The sequence below is a fragment of the Salvelinus fontinalis genome, chromosome 35 (assembly GCF_029448725.1).
Source record: "Salvelinus fontinalis isolate EN_2023a chromosome 35, ASM2944872v1, whole genome shotgun sequence".
NCBI lineage: Eukaryota > Metazoa > Chordata > Actinopteri > Salmoniformes > Salmonidae > Salvelinus > Salvelinus fontinalis.
In genome coordinates this window covers 23277970-23297409 of record NC_074699.1, presented here as the reverse complement: position 1 = coordinate 23297409, position 19440 = coordinate 23277970, and the positions used below count along the sequence as shown (strand labels likewise).

Below are 19440 nucleotides of genomic sequence, written 5' to 3'. Positions count from 1 at the left end.
AATGACTAGCTTCAGGGTTTTTTCATTTGTAGGGCCTGTGAACGCGCAATCGACCCCGTTGGAATCGTCATCACGTAAAGGCATCCAGGGGAAGACGTAAGAAGTGTCCGTATAGTCATAGCAACGACAGTGCCCTTTTAACTGACTTCAGAAGAGTGGCCAACATTTCTCAAATCTGACTCCATGTCAGGGAAATTGCTGTAGAATGGGCTCTGTTCCACTTAGAGACAAAATTTCAACTCCTATAGAAACTATAGACTGTTTTCTATCCAATAATAATAATAATATGCATATTGTACGATCAAGGATTTTGTGGGAAGCCGTTTAAAAAATTAGCCAAATTAGCATAAATAGTCTAAACAGCGCCCCCATCCCCAACAGGTTAACTGGCACTCCAGGCACTCTCCACAATGCCGAGCCACTTCAGCCTGAATTCCTGGCCAGTAAAACCTCCTTACAATCCGGTCTCGGGTTTTATCGATACCAAGGTGTCCACCCAGAATGTGCCCATGAGCTAGATCCAGTACTGTCCTCCGTTACCGGGTGGGGACCAACAACTGTTCCACCACATCAACCCCTATTTTTGAGACTCTGTACACCAAACCCTTTTTCATGATGAAGTGGGGAAACTATTAGGCATCATCCCATCATTTATAGGAGTACCATCTACGACCTGCACATCTGCTCTGGCTTGCTGCAGGGTTGGATCCTGGTTTTGGGCCGTCCCAAAATTAGTCAAGGACCCTGCCAGGTCTACTGGTTCTAGATAATCGTCCTCTGGATTCAGATTGACCACAGCCCCACTAGTACCGGGCTGTTCGTTATCAACGGGGTCTGCCACTTTTTCCTCATCCTCCCCTACTAGCACCTGTGAGGTTGGCCCCTGGGAGACCTCTTTTCTTGGCTTTGGTTGAAGGCCACATACTACTTCCTGCTTGTTCAGGGTTGTTGGCTTCTCAAATATGCCGTTCTTTTGGCCTAACTTCGCAAGTTAGGAAAGTATCTACCCAATATTACATCATATGGCATCTTTGGGACCACGCCAACCTCATAATCCAGCAGACCGTCCTCGGTTTGTATGCTCACTAAGGCTGTGGGGTACAGACGGGTATCCCCATGAATGCACGTAACACTGATATCCTGACTTGTATCCAGTTTAAGAGTCGGCACTAGGTTTTCAACGACCAGGGTTGGCACACTGCCGGAATCCAGCAGTGCTTCAACCTCTTTCCCTTCAGCCTTCACCCTGCACATATGTTTGTTTCTTGATCTTTCAAGTACAGTGGTACAGATTGTCTCGACAATCTCGGCGGATGAATGGGTCTCCGGTCGCAACCATTTCCGTGCCAGGTGAATCAAGATGAACATCTGTGTTCGGGGGGGTTGTCCAGGTCGGTAGGACCACTGATGGAAGCGGTGTGCCCTCACGGTATTGGTCACTCCCAGTCTAGTCAGAATCTCTCCCTTTAGTTTATCGTAATGCTGTGCATCTTTCAACTCCAGGTCGAAATACGCTTTTTGAGCGTCCCCTGCCAGGTATGGTGCCAGAAGCCCTGCCCGCATTCTCCACCACGTGTGGCAAACCTCTTCAAGGTTAGGAGCGTTTGTCACAAATTAATTGGGAAACTGTCACCAAAATCACCCCAGAATGAGAGTTCTTTCGAACAGGACAGTACCTGTGTGTTTGTTTCTCCATCCTGGTCCACCCAGGCCGCAGGCAGGGTCAAGGATAGCAGGGTTCGGTACACGAATCGGGTTCTCGGTAGGTCCAGGTCCAAACGCCAACAGGTAAGTCCAAAACAGTCCAGCTCATTCACGGTAAGTCCAGCCACTATATATATTGTTTCTTTCTCTATGGTTCACAGATCATTCCAGCCCTCTCTCTCTCTCTTCCTGGTTTGTCTTGACCCTTTATCTGTGGGTCGGCACACCTTCTGAGGGTTCCCCTTGCTTCTGGGAATTGTAGTTTTGGCAGTCGGCCATTTGGTGATCTGTAGTTCTGATCGGGGTGGTCATTTTAGTGATCGGGCAGAGCCCCTTTTATTAGTTCTGCTCTCACATATCTGCCATTTATCACTCGACCCCCTTCTTTGCCACAATATATATATTAAGGAACTCAGTCCGGCTTTTAACTTACTATTGAAAGTTATAATAGTAGAATGCACAAGGTAAATTTTTGAAATTGGGTAGTGCATCATCAGTATTCCTCTTTTCATGTCAGTCATTGAATACCTTAGACAGCTATTTATAACATGTCAGAAATGTCCAGATCAACTAGCCCATTTCAGTTAATGTTTTTTTTAGCTAGGTTCTTTTAGCCCATAGATTTTGTAGTAATGTTCGAGTCACACAAATATCACATGAATACACATTAGACATGGCATCATGTATAGAACTGCAGGAAATAAGCTTTAACCTGTTTGGGCTGCAAACCCGATGTCGGAACGAAAATAACAACAGCTGCAGGGCGCGAAATTCAAAATCTATTTTTTAAAAATATTTAACTTTCACACATTAACAAGTCCAATACAGCATTTGAAAGATAAACATCTTGTCAATCCAGCCAACATATCCGATTTTTTAAATGTTTTACAGAGAAAACACCACATATATTTATGTTAGCTCACCACCAAATACAAAAGTGGACAGACACGTATGATTATGATTATGATGTATGAATTATGATTCAAGTAGCATGCACAAGCCAACCGAAATAACCTAAAACCAACCTAAAGAACCCAGAAAAAACTACCTCAGATGACAGTCATATAACATGTTACACAATAAATCTATGTTTTGTTCATAAAATGTGCATATTTTAGCTATAAATCAGTTTTACATTGATGCTACCATAAATGCTACAGCATAGCTACAGTCTGAAATCAGACGGGAGTAGCCAGAGAAAATACAGACACCAACGTCAACTACTAATTACACCTCATAAAACATTTCAGAAAAACATATGGTGGATAGCTAATGAAAGACAGATATCGTGTGAATAGAGCCAATATTTCCGATTTTTTAAGTGTTTTACAGCGAAAACACAATATATCGTTATATTAGCTAACAACATAAGCTAGCATACAGCAGCATTGATTCTAGTCAAGCGCTAGCGTAGCACAGTTAGCACAGTTAGCATAGAACAGTTCGACAGATATATGAAAAAGCATCCCAAATTGGGTCCTTATCTTTGTTGATATTCCATCAGAATGTTGTAACGGGGTCCAATGTCCAGTACAGTCTTTAGTTGGGTTCCAGAACGAAATATTTCCCTATTTGGTTAGCAAGCACCACGGCTGTGCGGCGCTAATCTTTCTGTCTTCAAAAAATTCTTCCAAAACATCACGTCTAAAGTCGAGAATAAATTGCAATAATATAATTAAAGTATATTGAAAAAACATACTTTAGGATGATTTTGTGACATGTATCAAATAATATCGTAGCAAGAGATCATATTCACCGTTATCGAGCTTCTTCCAGGAGCCGAGTCTAAATTCTGCCTCGCGCCCGGAATTTTTTTTTAACTGCGCAGGTCTCACAAGAAGGTGTGGTATTCAGTCCATGGACGAGATATTCGACTCCTTTCAATTCTCACTTCCGCATTACACCCAGATGAAGGCGTGTGACGTGTTTCTACGGTCCTAAGTGTAATGACCTTTTATAGACAAGGTCTTAAAGAGAGACATCGCATTTTGGAAATCTCAATTCTGGATAGGAAATGGGCTGTAAAAATAGTTCTGTTCAACTTAGAGCAATAATTCAAACGTTTTTAGAAACTATAGACTGTTTTCTATCCAATAATAGTAAATATATGCATATTGGAATATCAAAAATTTCTTAAGAGGCCGTTTGAAAATGTGCGCATATTTTCCAGTTTTTTCAATATTCACCCTGCAGCCTGAAGAAGTTTAAACCTGAAAAATATTCTCTACGCCAACAAGAGGGGTGTGAACAGTTTGTGTCATGAACAGTGCTTGTGCCCATAGAAATAGACGTTGCGCACGTGCGGGATGTTCCTCAATGCTGGAAGGGGGGCCTGAGAAAAAGTTTGGGAACCCCTGACCTAGTGCACTTTCTTGTGCTTCTGTGTTTTGCCATCAGTTGAGATGTATTTTAGCAGACTACCAGGCCTATACAAGTACATACAACAAGTACATAACTGCAAAATTAATATATTGGAATATATATAATATATATTCATATATTTAAATGACTAAATCGGTTTGGACTGAATTAAATTTTTTGGTGTGTGATTTTTTTTCCTACAGGTTCTTCTTGATGTGCTATCTGTTTGTGAACTTAGCCTGTGCTGTGCAGACTTTACTACGGACACCAAACTGGAGGCCTAGGTTTAAATATTACCACTGGTAAGTACAGTACAGGTGTATGTGTGTGGCTGTGTATCCGTGCATACTGTATGTGAGCGATGTAACACTAATTTGTATATGCGTGGGTGTTGGGTACACTTTCACTCCATTTGAATAATCACCTTTGCTTTCTCAGGTGACATATTGGGAAGCTTATCAAAATATCCTGTTGACTGACTGGAGGACTTTATGCAGACTCCAGCTAGAGAGGCATTTTGTTCTCTGGTGTTCTGATGTTAACCTAGAAAGAAGGTAATTCACTGTAATAAGCTTCAGTAGCTGAACAAGTATAGCACCTGTCGTGGAAATTCATCACTCAAACTCAATGTAAAGGAATCAATCTTTAATCAATCTTTAACTTTATTATCATGACCGGAGAGGTTCACATTCTCAATCCAAGTTTGATGAAAACTCTGAAAAGGGCTTCCACTCTCAGTCCTTTTATAGTGCTATACAAATAAGTTATATAAGCATGATTTACATTATTCATTATTAACATTGGTTCCTGCATGTGACTGACGAGGCTTCTTCTCTCAAAGCTGGGACCTTTAAACTGAGATACTCCTTTTGGTTCCCAGAACAATGTTCTGGGCGTTCTGCCAATTGGTCTGAGGAGGAGGTCACAGTCACCTGCACAAGCCAAGATAGAGTGAGAGGCGATGCTGTTTACAATTCAATGCTAGCTCTTCAGTCAACAACATTTTCCCTCACATTCCCTCCTTTTATCACTTTGTGAGAATTATTGTTACATTTTAAGGTAGGCATGAGATTATGGCTTAAACTATCAAAGGAGGTTCTATCAAAATACGTCTAGTACAGTAAGCGGAATCAACACATAAAACCAGACACTTTATCCTTTCAAACCCCTTCACTCTGTGTTGTAAAATCTAAAATACACACACATACACAAGGGATCTGTAGACCCAGAGGTAAATAAATCTCTAAAGGTTTAATCATTGTTTCCATAGCTCTTACCACAATCGGGTTGCATTGACCTGTTCTGTACTAACTGTCCTTGGGACATCAACTAGTAAAAATATAAAACCTGTTGTTTAACAAATCCCCTAGGGCCTTCAAAAAGTTGGTGCTGACTTATCAGCTCAATATTCAGTACTTAAACATTTACTTGGATCTACTCCAATTCCGGACAGTGTTCTTCGTAATGGAAAAAGTTGGTTTTAGATGACATTACCTTCTTATTTAAATCACTGGTATATTCAAACTATCGAATTGAGTAATAATAATTGAAAATTGTCAAAAACGTATCTTATTCAATTATTCATACCTCTGCCCAAATTTTCCTACAGTGTTCCTTACAGCCTGTTTGAGTTTAGTGAGTACCACTCACTGTTACTGCCGGCTTATCTATTGGTTCACAGGAAGCTTATCTTTAACCTAAACACCAGATGGCAGCCTCTAATATAATATCAGTCCCATTGCTCAATCCCCCTGTCAGTCATGTGACCTTGTATTGAAACATTTATTTATTCAAATTACTAAGATATTGCATTATTAGACTGCTATTTGAAAGCCAATAATATTACCATTCACATACTGTCAACACATTAAATGTGACATCGACTGACAGACCATGAGTACCATGAATCTTTCCATTTTACTATCGTTATGACTGTCTTTATTTACCTATGCTAGTCTCCATATCGGTTTCCTTCAACTAGGACCCCTCTACTCTTCCCAATAGGAAAAACCTTCTCAATCACTACTGCTAATACACACGGATCACTCTCAAACAATGCTCTGCTTTTAAAAACAAACAAAACAAACATGATAACTTTCTCCTTATTGGAAGGTATTGTTTGCATTTTAGTCTACCCTAACAATGTTACTCTATATTTATTAACCATTTCTGTTGGATATTCACTGTCTGCTTCACACTCATTAAATGTCTATTATTTTGAGAGGAATATGTAATGCGCCAAAATTATAAAATAGGCTTTATTTCTCAGACCCTTAAGATAGTCATACTCATCAGAACACTGAGGCTTTATTTCCCAGACCCTTTAGATAGTCATACTCATCAGAACACTGAGGCTTTATTTCTCAGACCCTTAAGACAGTCATACTCATCAGAACACTGAGGCTTTATTTCCCAGACCCATTAGATAGTCATACTCATCAGAACACTGAGGCTTTATTTCTCAGACCCTTAAGACAGTCATACTCATCAGAACACTTGGTAGTGGCCATTCCATCAATCCTCTTGGTTATGAAGGCCCAGCAGGGTTCAGCAGGGTTCTCCTGCTCCAATGACCATCTACTTCTGGGCCACTACTCCAGGCCTGCGTTGGTCCCTTTGGCTCAGGACTCATCTCACCCTCTTCTGCACTACTCCAGGCCTGCGTTGGTCCCTTTGGCTCAGGACTCATCTCACCCTCTTCTGCACTACTCCAGGCTTGTGTTGGTCATTTTGGCTCAGGACTCATCTCACCCTCTTCTGCACTACTCCAGGCCTGTGTTGGTCATTTTGGCTCAGGACTCATCTCACCCTCTTCTGCACTACTCCAGGCCTGTGTTGGTCATTTTGGCTCAGGACTCATCTCACCCTCTTCTGCACTACTCCAGGCCTGTGTTGGTCATTTTGGCTCAGGACTCATCTCACCCTCTTCTGCACTACTCCAGGCCTGTGTTGGTCATTTTGGCTCAGGACTCATCTCACCCTCTTCTGCACTACTCCAGGCCTGTGTTGGTCATTTTGGCTCAGGACTCATCTCACCCTCTTCTGCACTACTCCAGGCTTGTGTTGGTCATTTTGGCTCAGGACTCATCTCACCCTCTTCTGCACTACTCCAGGCCTGCGTTGGTCCCTTTGGCTCAGGACTCATCTCACCCTCTTCTGCACTACTCCAGGCCTGCGTTGGTCCCTTTGGCTCAGGACTCATCTCACCCTCTTCTGCACTACTCCAGGCTTGTGTTGGTCATTTTGGCTCAGGACTCATCTCACCCTCTTCTGCACTACTCCAGGCCTGTGTTGGTCATTTTGGCTCAGGACTCATCTCACCCTCTTCTGCACTACTCCAGGCCTGTGTTGGTCATTTTGGCTCAGGACTCATCTCACCCTCTTCTGCACTACTCCAGGCCTGTGTTGGTCATTTTGGCTCAGGACTCATCTCACCGTCTTCTGCACTACTCCAGGCCTGTGTTGGTCATTTTGGCTCAGGACTCATCTCACCCTCTTCTGCACTACTCCAGGCCTGTGTTGGTCATTTTGGCTCAGGACTCATCTCACCCTCTTCTGCACTACTCCAGGCTTGTGTTGGTCATTTTGGCTCAGGACTCATCTCACCCTCTTCTGCACTACTCCAGGCCTGTGTTGATCATTTTTGCTCAGGACTCATCTCACCCTCTTCTGCACTACTCCAGGCCTGTGTTGGTCATTTTGGCTCAGGACTCATCTCACCCTCTTCTGCACTACTCCAGGCCTGTGTTGGTCATTTTGGCTCAGGACTCATCTCACCCTCTTCTGCACTACTCCAGGCCTGTGTTGGTCATTTTGGCTCAGGACTCATCTCACCCTCTTCTGCACTACTCCAGGCCTGTGTTGGTCATTTTGGCTCAGGACTCATCTCACCCTCTTCTGCACTACTCCAGGCCTGTGTTGGTCATTTTGGCTCAGGACTCATCTCACCCTCTGTCAGGTTTCCACAGTGGAGGTGGTCAGAGGAACTTGGTACGGCACTCTCCAACAGAGGTCCTTCCAACTGTCTCTCCTGAAGTCTTTGACCACCACAAAATCACCTGGGTTGAAATAGTGCTCAGCTCCACCTGCCAAGTTCGGCAAAGACACCTTCACCCGGGGGAAAAGTCTCTTAAGAACACTGTTAAGGGTGACACAATTCTCAACCATGTCTTCCTCCATTCCTTGTAGGGACACCCTGTTCTTGAGAAAAGGCGTATTAGTCATCCTCATGGGATGGCCAGTCAGCACCTCGTGTGGAGAGTGACCAGTGACTGTGTGGGATCTGCCTCTCATACTTAGTGCCAATGGAAGCACCTTTACCCATGTCAGGCTTGTTTCACCAATTAGTTTAAACAATTTTGTTTTCAGAGTTTGGTTCAACATTGTTAGTCATGCAAATAAAACATTGTACAACCCCACCACCAGAGAAATGTCCTGCAAGCACAGTAAAACCTACTGTACACCAATATCAGTCCCCCGCACCTCTCTGATTCAGAGGGGTTGGGTTAAATGCGGAAAACAAATTTCAGTTGAATGCATTCAGTTGTACAACTGACTAGGTATCCCCCTTTCCCTTATTTATTAATTTATCTACAAGATCCACCATCCCTCTTTTTGACACATGGTCTTGACCATGTGACAATTTGTCAAGGAATTGGAAAGTACAGCGGGGCATGGCAGGTCTGCTCCACTCATCCAGCCATACACCCGAGGCGTCCTTCTCTAATGCATCAGCCGTTGCCTGCAGAGTCATTAACAGAGAAAGGGTTAGTGGAAGCGGGAACTGCTGCCATGTGAAGGAGGGGGAAACAGAAGAGGAATCAGCCAATGTAGCTGCGCGGTCAGCCTTAATGTTCCCCAGAGGAATGTTGTCATTAGAGGAAGAATGCGCCTGACACTTGATTATAGAAACAGAGGAGTGCAGCTGGACCGCCTCTAAGAGAGACCAAACAAGATTACTGTGTGCAATCTGTTTTTCAGACGAGGTCAAAAACCCTCTATTCCTCTACAATGTTCCAAAATCATGCACAACACCGAACTCAGATCTACAATCAGTGTAAATGTTAACAGAGCATTCCTTTCCCAAAATATAAGCTCTGGTCAAGCCAAATAGTTCTGCTGGGCAGACCCATCTACAAAAAAATAAAAGTCTGGATTGTCTAATGGGGTGTCTCTCAAGTCCAACCTAGAGCTACAGTCAGCTTCAATAGCTATATCACAGTCATGGTCTTCACCGGTTTCTGCTGCAGGGAGAAGAGTTGAAGGGTTAAGAATGTTCTGATAGTCTAGCAGTCTCGCAGGCATCAAATGAGCCGTTTTTGCCTGTTTAATAATTGCCTCCACCACATGGGGCACATGTACGGTTAGAAGAGACATTGCTACAATATCAGAACATCTCACCAGTCCAGACCACAGCTTCACTCGCCAATTTGCCTCTAATCAACCAGTGGAGAGGGCATAACAGGTTTAGGCAAAGCTTTAATTGCCTCTAATCTATCTTTGGAGAGGGCGTGACCCTCAGAAGTAATGTCATGACCCAAATATTTAACCGGCTTAATTGCATCTTACTGGGGGAAACTTTATGACCATTTTCTGCCCAAAAAAATCAACAATGCCTGAGTTTCCTCGTGACATATCTCCTCTGATTGTGAGCAAACCAACAACTGGTCAACATACTGAACCAAAACACTCCCTCCAGGATCAACAAAAGAAGAGAAAAGAAAGAAAGAAAGCATGAGCTAAATCAATTACTAAAAAACTAACTACCTGGAGGCACCTGGGATAAAATGGTAACAGTGTTAGGCACCAGGGGTGCTCGTTTACTATTCTAAGGTCTTTCTGTAATGCTCGTCTTTCTCCTCATCTGAAGAGGAGCAAGGATCGGACCAATATGCAGCGTAGTTTAAAGACATAATCACGTTTATTTAAACGAAGACGAAAACACTTGAACAAACTACAAAATAACAAACGACGTGAACAGACCTGAACTTGAGAACAAAACACATGAACACACGAACAGGACGGAACACACGAACGAAACGAAACAAAACAGTCCCGTGTTGTACAAACACTGACACAGGAACAATCACCCACAAACAAACAGTGAGAACAGCCTGCCTTAATATGGTTCTCAATCAGAGGAAACGTAAAACACCTGCCCCTGATTGAGAACCATATCAAGCTAATTGAACATGAACCCAACATAGAAACACATAACATAGAATGCCCACCCAGCTCAAAGTTGCGGACACCGGCCGCAAAACTTGAACCTATAGGGGAGGGTTTGGGTGGGCATCTGTCCACGGTGGCGGCTCTGGCTCTGGACGTGGTCCCCACCCCACCATAGTTAATCCCCGCTTCCGTGGCCTCCTCCTAATGGCTACCCACCATATTAACCCCACTGGATTAAGGGGCAGCACCGGACTAAGGGGCAACACCGGACTGAGGGGCGGCAACGGACTGAGGGGCGGCTCCGGACTGAGGGGCGGCTCCGGACTGAGGGGCGGCTCCGGACTGAGGGGCGGCTCCGGACTGAGGGGCGGCTCCGGACTGAGTGGCGGCTCCGGACTGAGTGACGGCTCTGGCAGGTCATGGCTGGCTGACGGCTCTGGCAGGTCGTGGCTGGCTGACGGCTCTGGCAGGTCATGGCTGGCTGACGGCTCTGGCAGGTCATGGCTGGCTGACGGCTCTGGCAGGTCATGGCTGGCTGACGGCACTGGCAGGTCATGGCTGGCTGACGGCCATGATGACGGCCATGATGCCTGTCTGGCGGGCGGCTCTGGCTGCTCCTGTCTGGCGGGCGGCTCTGGCTGCTCCTGTCTGGCGGGCGGCTCTGGCTGCTCCTGTCTGGCGGGCGGCTCTGGCTGCTCCTGTCTGGCGGGCGGCTCTGGCTGCGCCTGTCTGGCGGGCGGCTCTGGCGGCTCCTGTCTGGCGGACGGCTCTGGCGGCTCCTGTCTGGCGGACGGCTCTGGCGGCTCCTGTCTGGCGGAAGGCTCAGGACAGACGGGCGGCTCTGAAGGCTCAGGACAGACGGTCGGCTGTGAAGGCTCAGGACAGACGGGCAGTTCAGACGGCGCTGGGCAGACGGATAGCGCAGGCGGCTCTGGGCAGACGGATAGCGCAGGCGGCTCTGGGCAGACGGATAGTGCAGGCGGCACTGGGCAGACGGATAGTGCAGGCGGCACTGGGCAGAGGGCAGACTCTGGCCGGCTGAGGCGCACAGTAGGCCTAGTGCGTGGTGCCGGAACTGGTGGTACCGGGCTAAGGACACGCACCTTAAGGCTAGTGCGGGGAGCAGCAACAGGGCGCACAGGGCTCTGGAGACGCACAGGAGGCTTGGTGCGTGGTGTAGGCACTGGTGGTAATGGGATGGAGACACGCACCACAGGGCTAGTGCGTGGAGGAGGAATGTCGTGGAAAATCATCTCAGAAATATAACGTTTTATCAGAACTTGTGAAATCAAAACATGCTTTTATTACAATTGTATAGCCAACTGGAATGTCCCGCGGAACACACACCCTCCCAGAGCACTGGTTCACTCTTTATACACAAATAGCATATGAGTCCACCCCATATGCAAATAAGCATACCTCCCCTACTTCTTCCTGCCATCATTATCTTTTTAGTTCAGGCTTCCTGCTTGTTCATGCATACTAACGCACATCATCTGCTTTCAGTTAAATTATAATAGTGGCCAGACACTCTATCTTAGTGTGTCAACAAACTCTTTTTCCCTTCCCTTCACCACTAAATCAATGCACTCTTTGTTCTGTCCCCCCTATCCTTAGGGTATCCAATTGCTTATAGGCACCTAGGTGTCTGACACATACGTAGTGGAATGGGTAGACTATAAATCTAGTGTGTCAAAGCTTTTTCCATACATGCACTTTAAAGCACGTATGACTTTGGCCATCTGCTAATCTTTGGTTTCCTGTATTTATCATAATGGCAAATGCACTCACATCTGCCTTCTTCTCCTATTTTCTAGTATACTCCTGTCTATTGTTTAATAGTGTGATATCTACCTACATATGTATCAATTACTCCTACAGGAACAGGGCTCTGGAGACGCACAGGAAGCCTAGTGCGTGGTGTTGGCACTGGTGGTACTGAGCTGGGGCGGGGAGGTGGCGCCAGATATACCGGACCGTGCAGGCGTACTGGCTCCCTTGAGCACCGAGCCTGCCCAACCTTACCTGGTTGAATGCTCCCCGTAGCCCGACTAGTGCGGGGAGGTGGAATAACCCGCACTGGGCTGTGTTGGCGAACCGGGGACACCATGCAAAACACATGAACGCACGAACAGGACGGAACAAACGAACGAAACGAAACGAAACAAAACAGTCCCGTGTGGTACAAACACTGACACAGGAACAATCACCCACAAACAAACAGTGAGAACAGCCTACCTTAATATGGTTCTCAATCAGAGGAAATGTAAAACACCTGCCCCTGATTGAGAACCATATCAGGCTAATTGAACATGAACCCAACATAGAAACACATAACATAGAATGCCCACCCAGCTCACGTCCTGACCAACTAAACAAAGACAAAACAAAGGAAATGAGGTCAGGAATGTGACACTTGCACACAACGATATTGACCAGATGGTTTAATTGCAGGTAAAATTGGTGTGTTACAGGGCGAATTCGGGCAGAGAACCAGAGCGCCTCTTTCAACTAATGCACTATGGGAATGATACCCTTTTTGGCTTCTTTTCTAAGAGGGTACTGAACTTTGTACCGTCTGAGGGTGCTTTTTGGAACGACCACAACTGGTGCAGCTCCTTTCATGCGTCCAATAGTATAGTATAAAGAGTACTACATTATATCTGTGTGTTTACCCCACAGGGCTCTGTCTTTTCTGGGTATGAGTATGTGTCTGGCTCTGATGTTCATCTCCTCCTGGTATTATGCCATCGTGGCCATGTGCATCGCTGGCATGATCTACAAGTACATTGAGTACCAAGGGTATGTCTGGACTCTTACCCGTCTCATATCATAATTGTATATCTATGGGTCACTGTATGAGTTAGCTATTTAGGCCAGAGTATATATTCTGATGCTGTCACTCTCTCTGTCTCTCTCTCAGAGCGGAGAAGGAGTGGGGAGATGGGATACGAGGTTTGTCCCTCAGTGCAGCGCGCTACTCTCTGCTACGGCTGGAGCATGGACCACCTCACACTAAAAACTGGAGGTAAACATCCTTCCTCATCCATAGTCTTAGATATCCGGTATCTCCAACTTCAGATATGCATAACTACCTCTTCCTCTTCATACATTCTGTACTTTCTCTCACTTTACAGTTTCTACTGTTGTTTTTTAGTTGTTTATTAGTACTTCCAGGTAGATTCTCATGTTCTTTGTCTCTCTTGCCCCTCCACTCTCCAGGCCCCAGGTCCTGGTGCTGTTGAAGCTGGATGAGGACCTCCATGTGAAGTATCCCCGTCTGTTGACCTTTGTCTCCCAGCTGAAGGCAGGGAAGGGCCTGACCATAGTGGGCTCTGTCATCCAGGGACAGTTCCTGGACAGCTACGGAGAAACACAGGCCTCTGAACAGGTAGGGATAGAGCTGTAACTTATTTCTCCGATAGCCTAATGTGTGTACAAGGAAAATATATTTTGCCGTACTGTAGCTTTATTGAAGCAGTTCAGGATTGTTTGAAGGCTGTTACCTTCTTCGCTAGGTCATACAGTCCACTTTATAAAGCTATAAGAAAGAGAACGAATTTCTGTTGTCTCCTCTGCGCCAATAAGAATAAGTGAGTTTATTACCAGCTTTATGATTACCTGCATTGTCTGCTCTCAACCTCGTCAGGCCGTAAAGAACATGATGGAGATCGAGCGGGTGAAAGGTTTCTGCCAGGTGGTTGTGGCGTCCAAGGTGAGGGAGGGCATTGCCCACCTGATCCAGTCATGTGGCCTGGGGGGCATGAAGCACAACACAGTGGTGATGGGATGGCCCTATGGCTGGAGGCAAAGTGAAGACCCCCGCGCATGGAAGACATTCATTAGTAAGACTCTGATTTACTGTAAACTAGCCTGGTCCTACACATGGATCTGACCCGTTCCCATAATAATATTCCAAACCATAACCTCATCCCAGTTTCTCCATGAGAGCATTGGCCATCTCTATGTTTCTGTGGGTATGGTGCTGTCCTTCAGCCTGTATAGTATTTGAAACATTACGTGCTGACTCTTTAGTTAACTGATAGCATCAGCATTGAACTGTATTACATTACATATTAACACAAAGTAAACATATTTGCCGCTCTGTGCCCCCTCCCCACAGACACAGTCCGCTGTACCACAGCAGCCCACCTGGCTCTGATGGTGCCCAAGAATGTTTCCTTCTACCCCAGCAACCACGAACGCTTCACAGATGGCACCATCGATGTGTGGTGGATCGTCCATGACGGAGGAATGCTCATGCTGCTACCTTTCCTGCTCAAACAGCACAAGGTAAAGTCCAGCGCACATCAATGCAGAAACTCTGGGAGAATTTACTGTTGGCCACCATGACTTGAGAGAGACTAAAGAAGAATGGATTTGTTGGTCAGAAAAGGATCCACATTTACATTTTAGCAGACGCTCTTATCCAGAGGGACTTACAGGAGCAATTAGGGTTAAGTGCCTTGCTCAAGGGCACATCGGCACATCGGCTCTTAACTGCTAGACTACTCCATTCTTACCATGGTGTGTGTTTCAGGTTTGGAGGAAGTGTAAGATGCGTATCTTCACTGTGGCCCAGATGGATGACAACAGTATTCAGATGAAGAAGGACCTGGCTACGTTCCTGTACCAGCTGAGAATAGAGGCAGAGGTGGAGGTGGTGGAAATGGTGTGAGATGTTCTTCCTTAAAGCTAATTATGTAATGATGGTGGAGACGGTGAGAGATGAACCTCCTTAAATCGAATTATGTAATGATGGTGGAAATGGTGTGAGATGTTCTTCCTTAAAGCTAATTATGTCATTATGGTGGAGATGGGGAGAGAAGTCCCTCATACCAGGAGTCAAACATGCAATGCAACTAAGAGTTTCCATTTTTATATCACTTCTCTCCCCTTAGTGTATTCAAAGGTCAGATATTTACATACTACCATGTTAATCATTTCAGCATGACAGCGACATCTCGGCCTACACGTATGAGAGGACTCTGATGATGGAGCAGAGATCTCAGATGCTCAGACAGATGAGGCTGTCCAGCGCAGAGAGAGAAAGAGAGGTACATATTACACATCAACAAACATCCACAGAGTTACACCTGTCAGACCAAACATACATAACAATAGTTGTAGACCACAGTGAAGGACATATTGAGCTGGTTTCCCAGAACCAGATGTCTTCTCCTGTATTTAAGCATGCTCAGTTGGAGAATCTCTATTGAAAGTGTGATTTATCCCAGTAGTAGGTTTAATCTGGGGCTGGGAACCAATACACTACATGACCAAAAGTATGACACTGCTCGTTGAACATTTCATTGCAAAATCATGGGCATTAATATGGAGTTGGTCCCCCCTTTGCTGCTATAACAGTCTCCACTCTTCTGGCAAGGCTTTCAACTAGATGATGGAACATTGCTGCGGAGACTTGCTTCCATTCAGCCACGAGCATTAGTTAGGTCGGGCACGGATGTTGGGCGATTAGGCCTGGCTCACAGTCGGCGTTACAATTCATCCCAAAGGTGTTCGATGGGGTTGAGGTCAGGACTCTATACAGGCCAGTCAAGTTCTTCCACACCGATCTCAACTAACCATTTCTGTAAGGAAATGCTGAAACAGGAAAGGGCCTTCCCCAAACTGTTGCCACACAGTTGGAAGCACAGAATCATCTAGAATGTCATTGTATGCTGTAGCATCAATATTTCCCTTCACTGGAACTAAAGGGCCCAGCCCAAACCATGAAAAACAACCCTAGACCAGCTGCTATAACAGTCTCCACTCTTCTGGCAAGGCTTTCAACTAGATGATGGAACATTGCTGCGGAGACTTGCTTCCATTCAGCCACGAGCATTAGTTAGGTCGGGTACGGATGTTGGGCGATTAGGCCTGGCTCACAGTCGGCGTTACAATTCATCCCAAAGGTGTTCGATGGGGTTGAGGTCAGGACTCTATACAGGCCAGTCAAGTTCTTCCACACCGATCTCAACTAACCATTTCTGTAAGGAAATGCTGAAACAGGAAAGGGCCTTCCCCAAACTGTTGCCACACAGTTGGAAGCACAGAATCATCTAGAATGTCATTGTATGCTGTAGCATCAATATTTCCCTTCACTGGAACTAAAGGGCCCAGCCCAAACCATGAAAAACAACCCTAGACCAGCTGCTATAACAGTCTCCACTCTTCTGGCAAGGCTTTCAACTAGATGATGGAACATTGCTGCGGAGACTTGCTTCCATTCAGCCACGAGCATTAGTTAGGTCGGGCACGGATGTTGGGCGATTAGGCCTGGCTCACAGTCGGCGTTACAATTCATCCCAAAGGTGTTCGATGGGGTTGAGGTCAGGACTCTATACAGGCCAGTCAAGTTCTTCCACACCGATCTCAACTAACCATTTCTGTAAGGAAATGCTGAAACAGGAAAGGGCCTTCCCCAAACTGTTGCCACACAGTTGGAAGCACAGAATCATCTAGAATGTCATTGTATGCTGTAGCATCAATATTTCCCTTCACTGGAACTAAAGGGCCCAGCCCAAACCATGAAAAACAACCCTAGACCATTATTCCTCCTCCACCAAACTTTACAGTTGGGGCAGGTAGCATTCTCATTGGCATCCGCCAAACCCAGATTCGTCCGTTGGACTGCCAGATGGGGAAGCGTGATTCATCACTCCAGAGAACGCATTTCCTCTGCTCCAGAGTCCAATGGCGGTGAGCTTTACACCACTCCAGCCGATGCTCGACATTGCGCATTGTGATCTTAGGCTTGTGATGGGATTGAGTGTAGCATGAGTTTCTGGTGCTGCTGCTGGGCCATGGAAACCCATTTCATGAAGCTCCCGACAAACAGTTATTGTGCTGACGTTGCTTCCAGAAGCAGTTTGGAACTCGGTAGTGAGAGTTGCAACCGAGGACGGCGGTCCCATTCTGTGAGCTTATGTGATCTACCACTTCGCGGCTGAGTCGTTGTTTCTCCTAGATGTTTCCACTTCACAGTAACACCACTTTCAGTTGACCGGGGCAGCTCTAGCAGGGCGGATTAACTTGTTGGAAAGGTGGCATCCTATGACGGTGCCACGTTGAAAGTCACTGAGCTCTTCAGTAAAGTCATTCTACTGCCAATGTTTGTCTATGTAGATTGCATGGCTGTGTGCTCGATTATACAACTGTCCACAACGGGTGTGGCTGAAATAGCCAAATCCACTAATTTGAAGGGGTGTCCACATACTTTTGTATATTTAGTGTATCTACACTAGCATTAAATAAAGCAATGTATGGCCATGCATTTCAAGTCACTCTAGTATGGACATTAGGACATTGTATCGCCTGCACTCTGCCCCCTATAGGCCCAGCTGGTAAAGGACAGACACTCTCTGATCCGTATGGGAAGCCTGTACTCCGACGAGGAGGAAGAGGTGGTGGAGCCTGTAGCTGATAAGATCCAGATGACCTGGACCAAGGAGAAGTACGAGGCAGAGAGGAGGAACAGGAACAACGCACCAGAGAACTTCAGAGAACTCATGAGCCTCAAACCGTGAGTCACTTGTTGTTGGTCTATTGGAAGGCCAGGAGTTTTTCTTGAGACATTATCTGACTAGGAAAACCCCCAGGCCTTTCACGTGGTTAGGAAAATCTTCATCCGGCCCCATCTGAGGTATTCCACTCTCGCTAGTCATTCTTCTTCACTCTCTCCTCCTCATCTCCTCTCTCTCTTTTTTCTTCCTCTGTCATCTTGCAGACAGAGAATGTGTCACGTTCCTGACCTATTTATGTTAGTTGTTATGTGTGTTAGTTGGTCAGGACGTGAGGTTGGGTGGGCATTCTATGTTTTCTGTTTCTGTGTTGGTTTTGGGTTGCCTGGTATGGCTCTTAATTAGAGGCAGGTGTTTGGCGTTCCTCTAATTAAGAGTCATATTTAGGTAGGCGTTGTCACAGTGTTCGTGGTGGGTGATTGTCTCCTGTGTTTGTGTATGTCGTTGCGCCACACGGGACTGGTTTCGGTTTGTTTGTTAAGTGTCATTTATGTGTAGGCTTTTCCCTGTTCGTGCGTTCTCGTGTGTTATGTGAGTCCGTCGTTCAGATCTGTTCTACACCGTTTATTTGTTTTGTTAGTGTATAGTCAAGTTCGTGTTTTTTCGTCTTGTCAATAAATTCATTATGTATTCAAACTCCACTGCGCCTTGGTTCAATCCCTGCTCCTCTTCGGATGAAGAAGAGGAGGACAGCCGTTACAGAATGGTTCATCCTTTGAGTGATGTGTTATTCTGATCACTCTGTCTGTAAATTCCTGTGAGTAATATGTTAATCTGATCACTCTGTCTGTAAATTCCTGTGAGTAATATGTTATTCTGATCACTCTGTCTGTAGATTCCTGTGAGTAATATGTTAATCTGATCACTGTCTGTAAATTACTTTTAGTGATATGTTATTCTGATCACTTGGAGTCTGTAAATTCCATGCAATGGATTGGATGGCGGGGTGAGGTGTGCTTTGTTATGTGGACTGCACTTGATGTCTTTCTGCTTTATGACTGAGTTGGTTCATGCTGTCCACTGTTGGATATCTGAACATTAGTCCACGGCATTGTTAAAGGGATAGTTCACCCAAATTACAAAATAACATATTGGATTTCTTACCCTGTAAGCAGTCTATGTACAAGGTATGACAGCAATCCATGCTTTGGTATAGTTTCCTTGGCACCTTTTCCACATACTAACGTTTTAGCATTTGTGGCACAAATCCCATTAAAATCATGGGACCAATATTCACATTTTTTGCGCATCATGTTCAAAACTTCTATAAGGAACTTTTTTGAGGTTCAAAATCAATTGTAGATACTTTCGGATGATTTGGACACGAGTGAAAAATTATAATATCGGTCCCATGACATGAGCATGTGGAAACAGAGCCAGGGAAACTGGATTGCTGTCATTCGTTGTCCATAGACTGCATACGGGGTAAGGAAACCAATGTGTAATTTGGGTGAACTATCCCTTTAAATAATTGAATGTTCTGGATTACATTTGTAACATCTGTATGTGGTTGTGTCCCAGGGACCAGTCCAATGTGCGGCGGATGCACACGGCAGTGAAGCTGAACGAGGTGATTGTCAACAAGTCCCATGATGCTCGCCTGGTGCTGCTCAACATGCCGGGGCCGCCACGCAACACAGACGGAGACGAGAACTGTATCCTTCACTAACAGCCGCTCTCA

At 45.5% G+C, this 19440-nt stretch overlaps 1 protein-coding gene across 2 annotated transcripts in view; it reads left to right on the top strand.

The window, feature by feature from the left end:
- Nucleotides 1–19440, top strand: part of LOC129834583 (solute carrier family 12 member 4-like) — a 60174-nt gene that overhangs the window by 39347 nt on the left and 1387 nt on the right. For both annotated transcript variants that reach the window (XM_055899700.1, XM_055899701.1), the window contains exons 14-23: nt 4269–4367; nt 12919–13038; nt 13160–13264; nt 13459–13627; nt 13886–14081; nt 14360–14529; nt 14777–14908; nt 15186–15293; nt 17574–17761; nt 19281–19414. In XM_055899700.1, the coding sequence (XP_055755675.1) occupies nt 4269–4367; nt 12919–13038; nt 13160–13264; nt 13459–13627; nt 13886–14081; nt 14360–14529; nt 14777–14908; nt 15186–15293; nt 17574–17761; nt 19281–19414 (1421 nt within the window). The remainder of the gene's footprint in view (nt 1–4268; nt 4368–12918; nt 13039–13159; nt 13265–13458; nt 13628–13885; nt 14082–14359; nt 14530–14776; nt 14909–15185; nt 15294–17573; nt 17762–19280; nt 19415–19440) is intronic.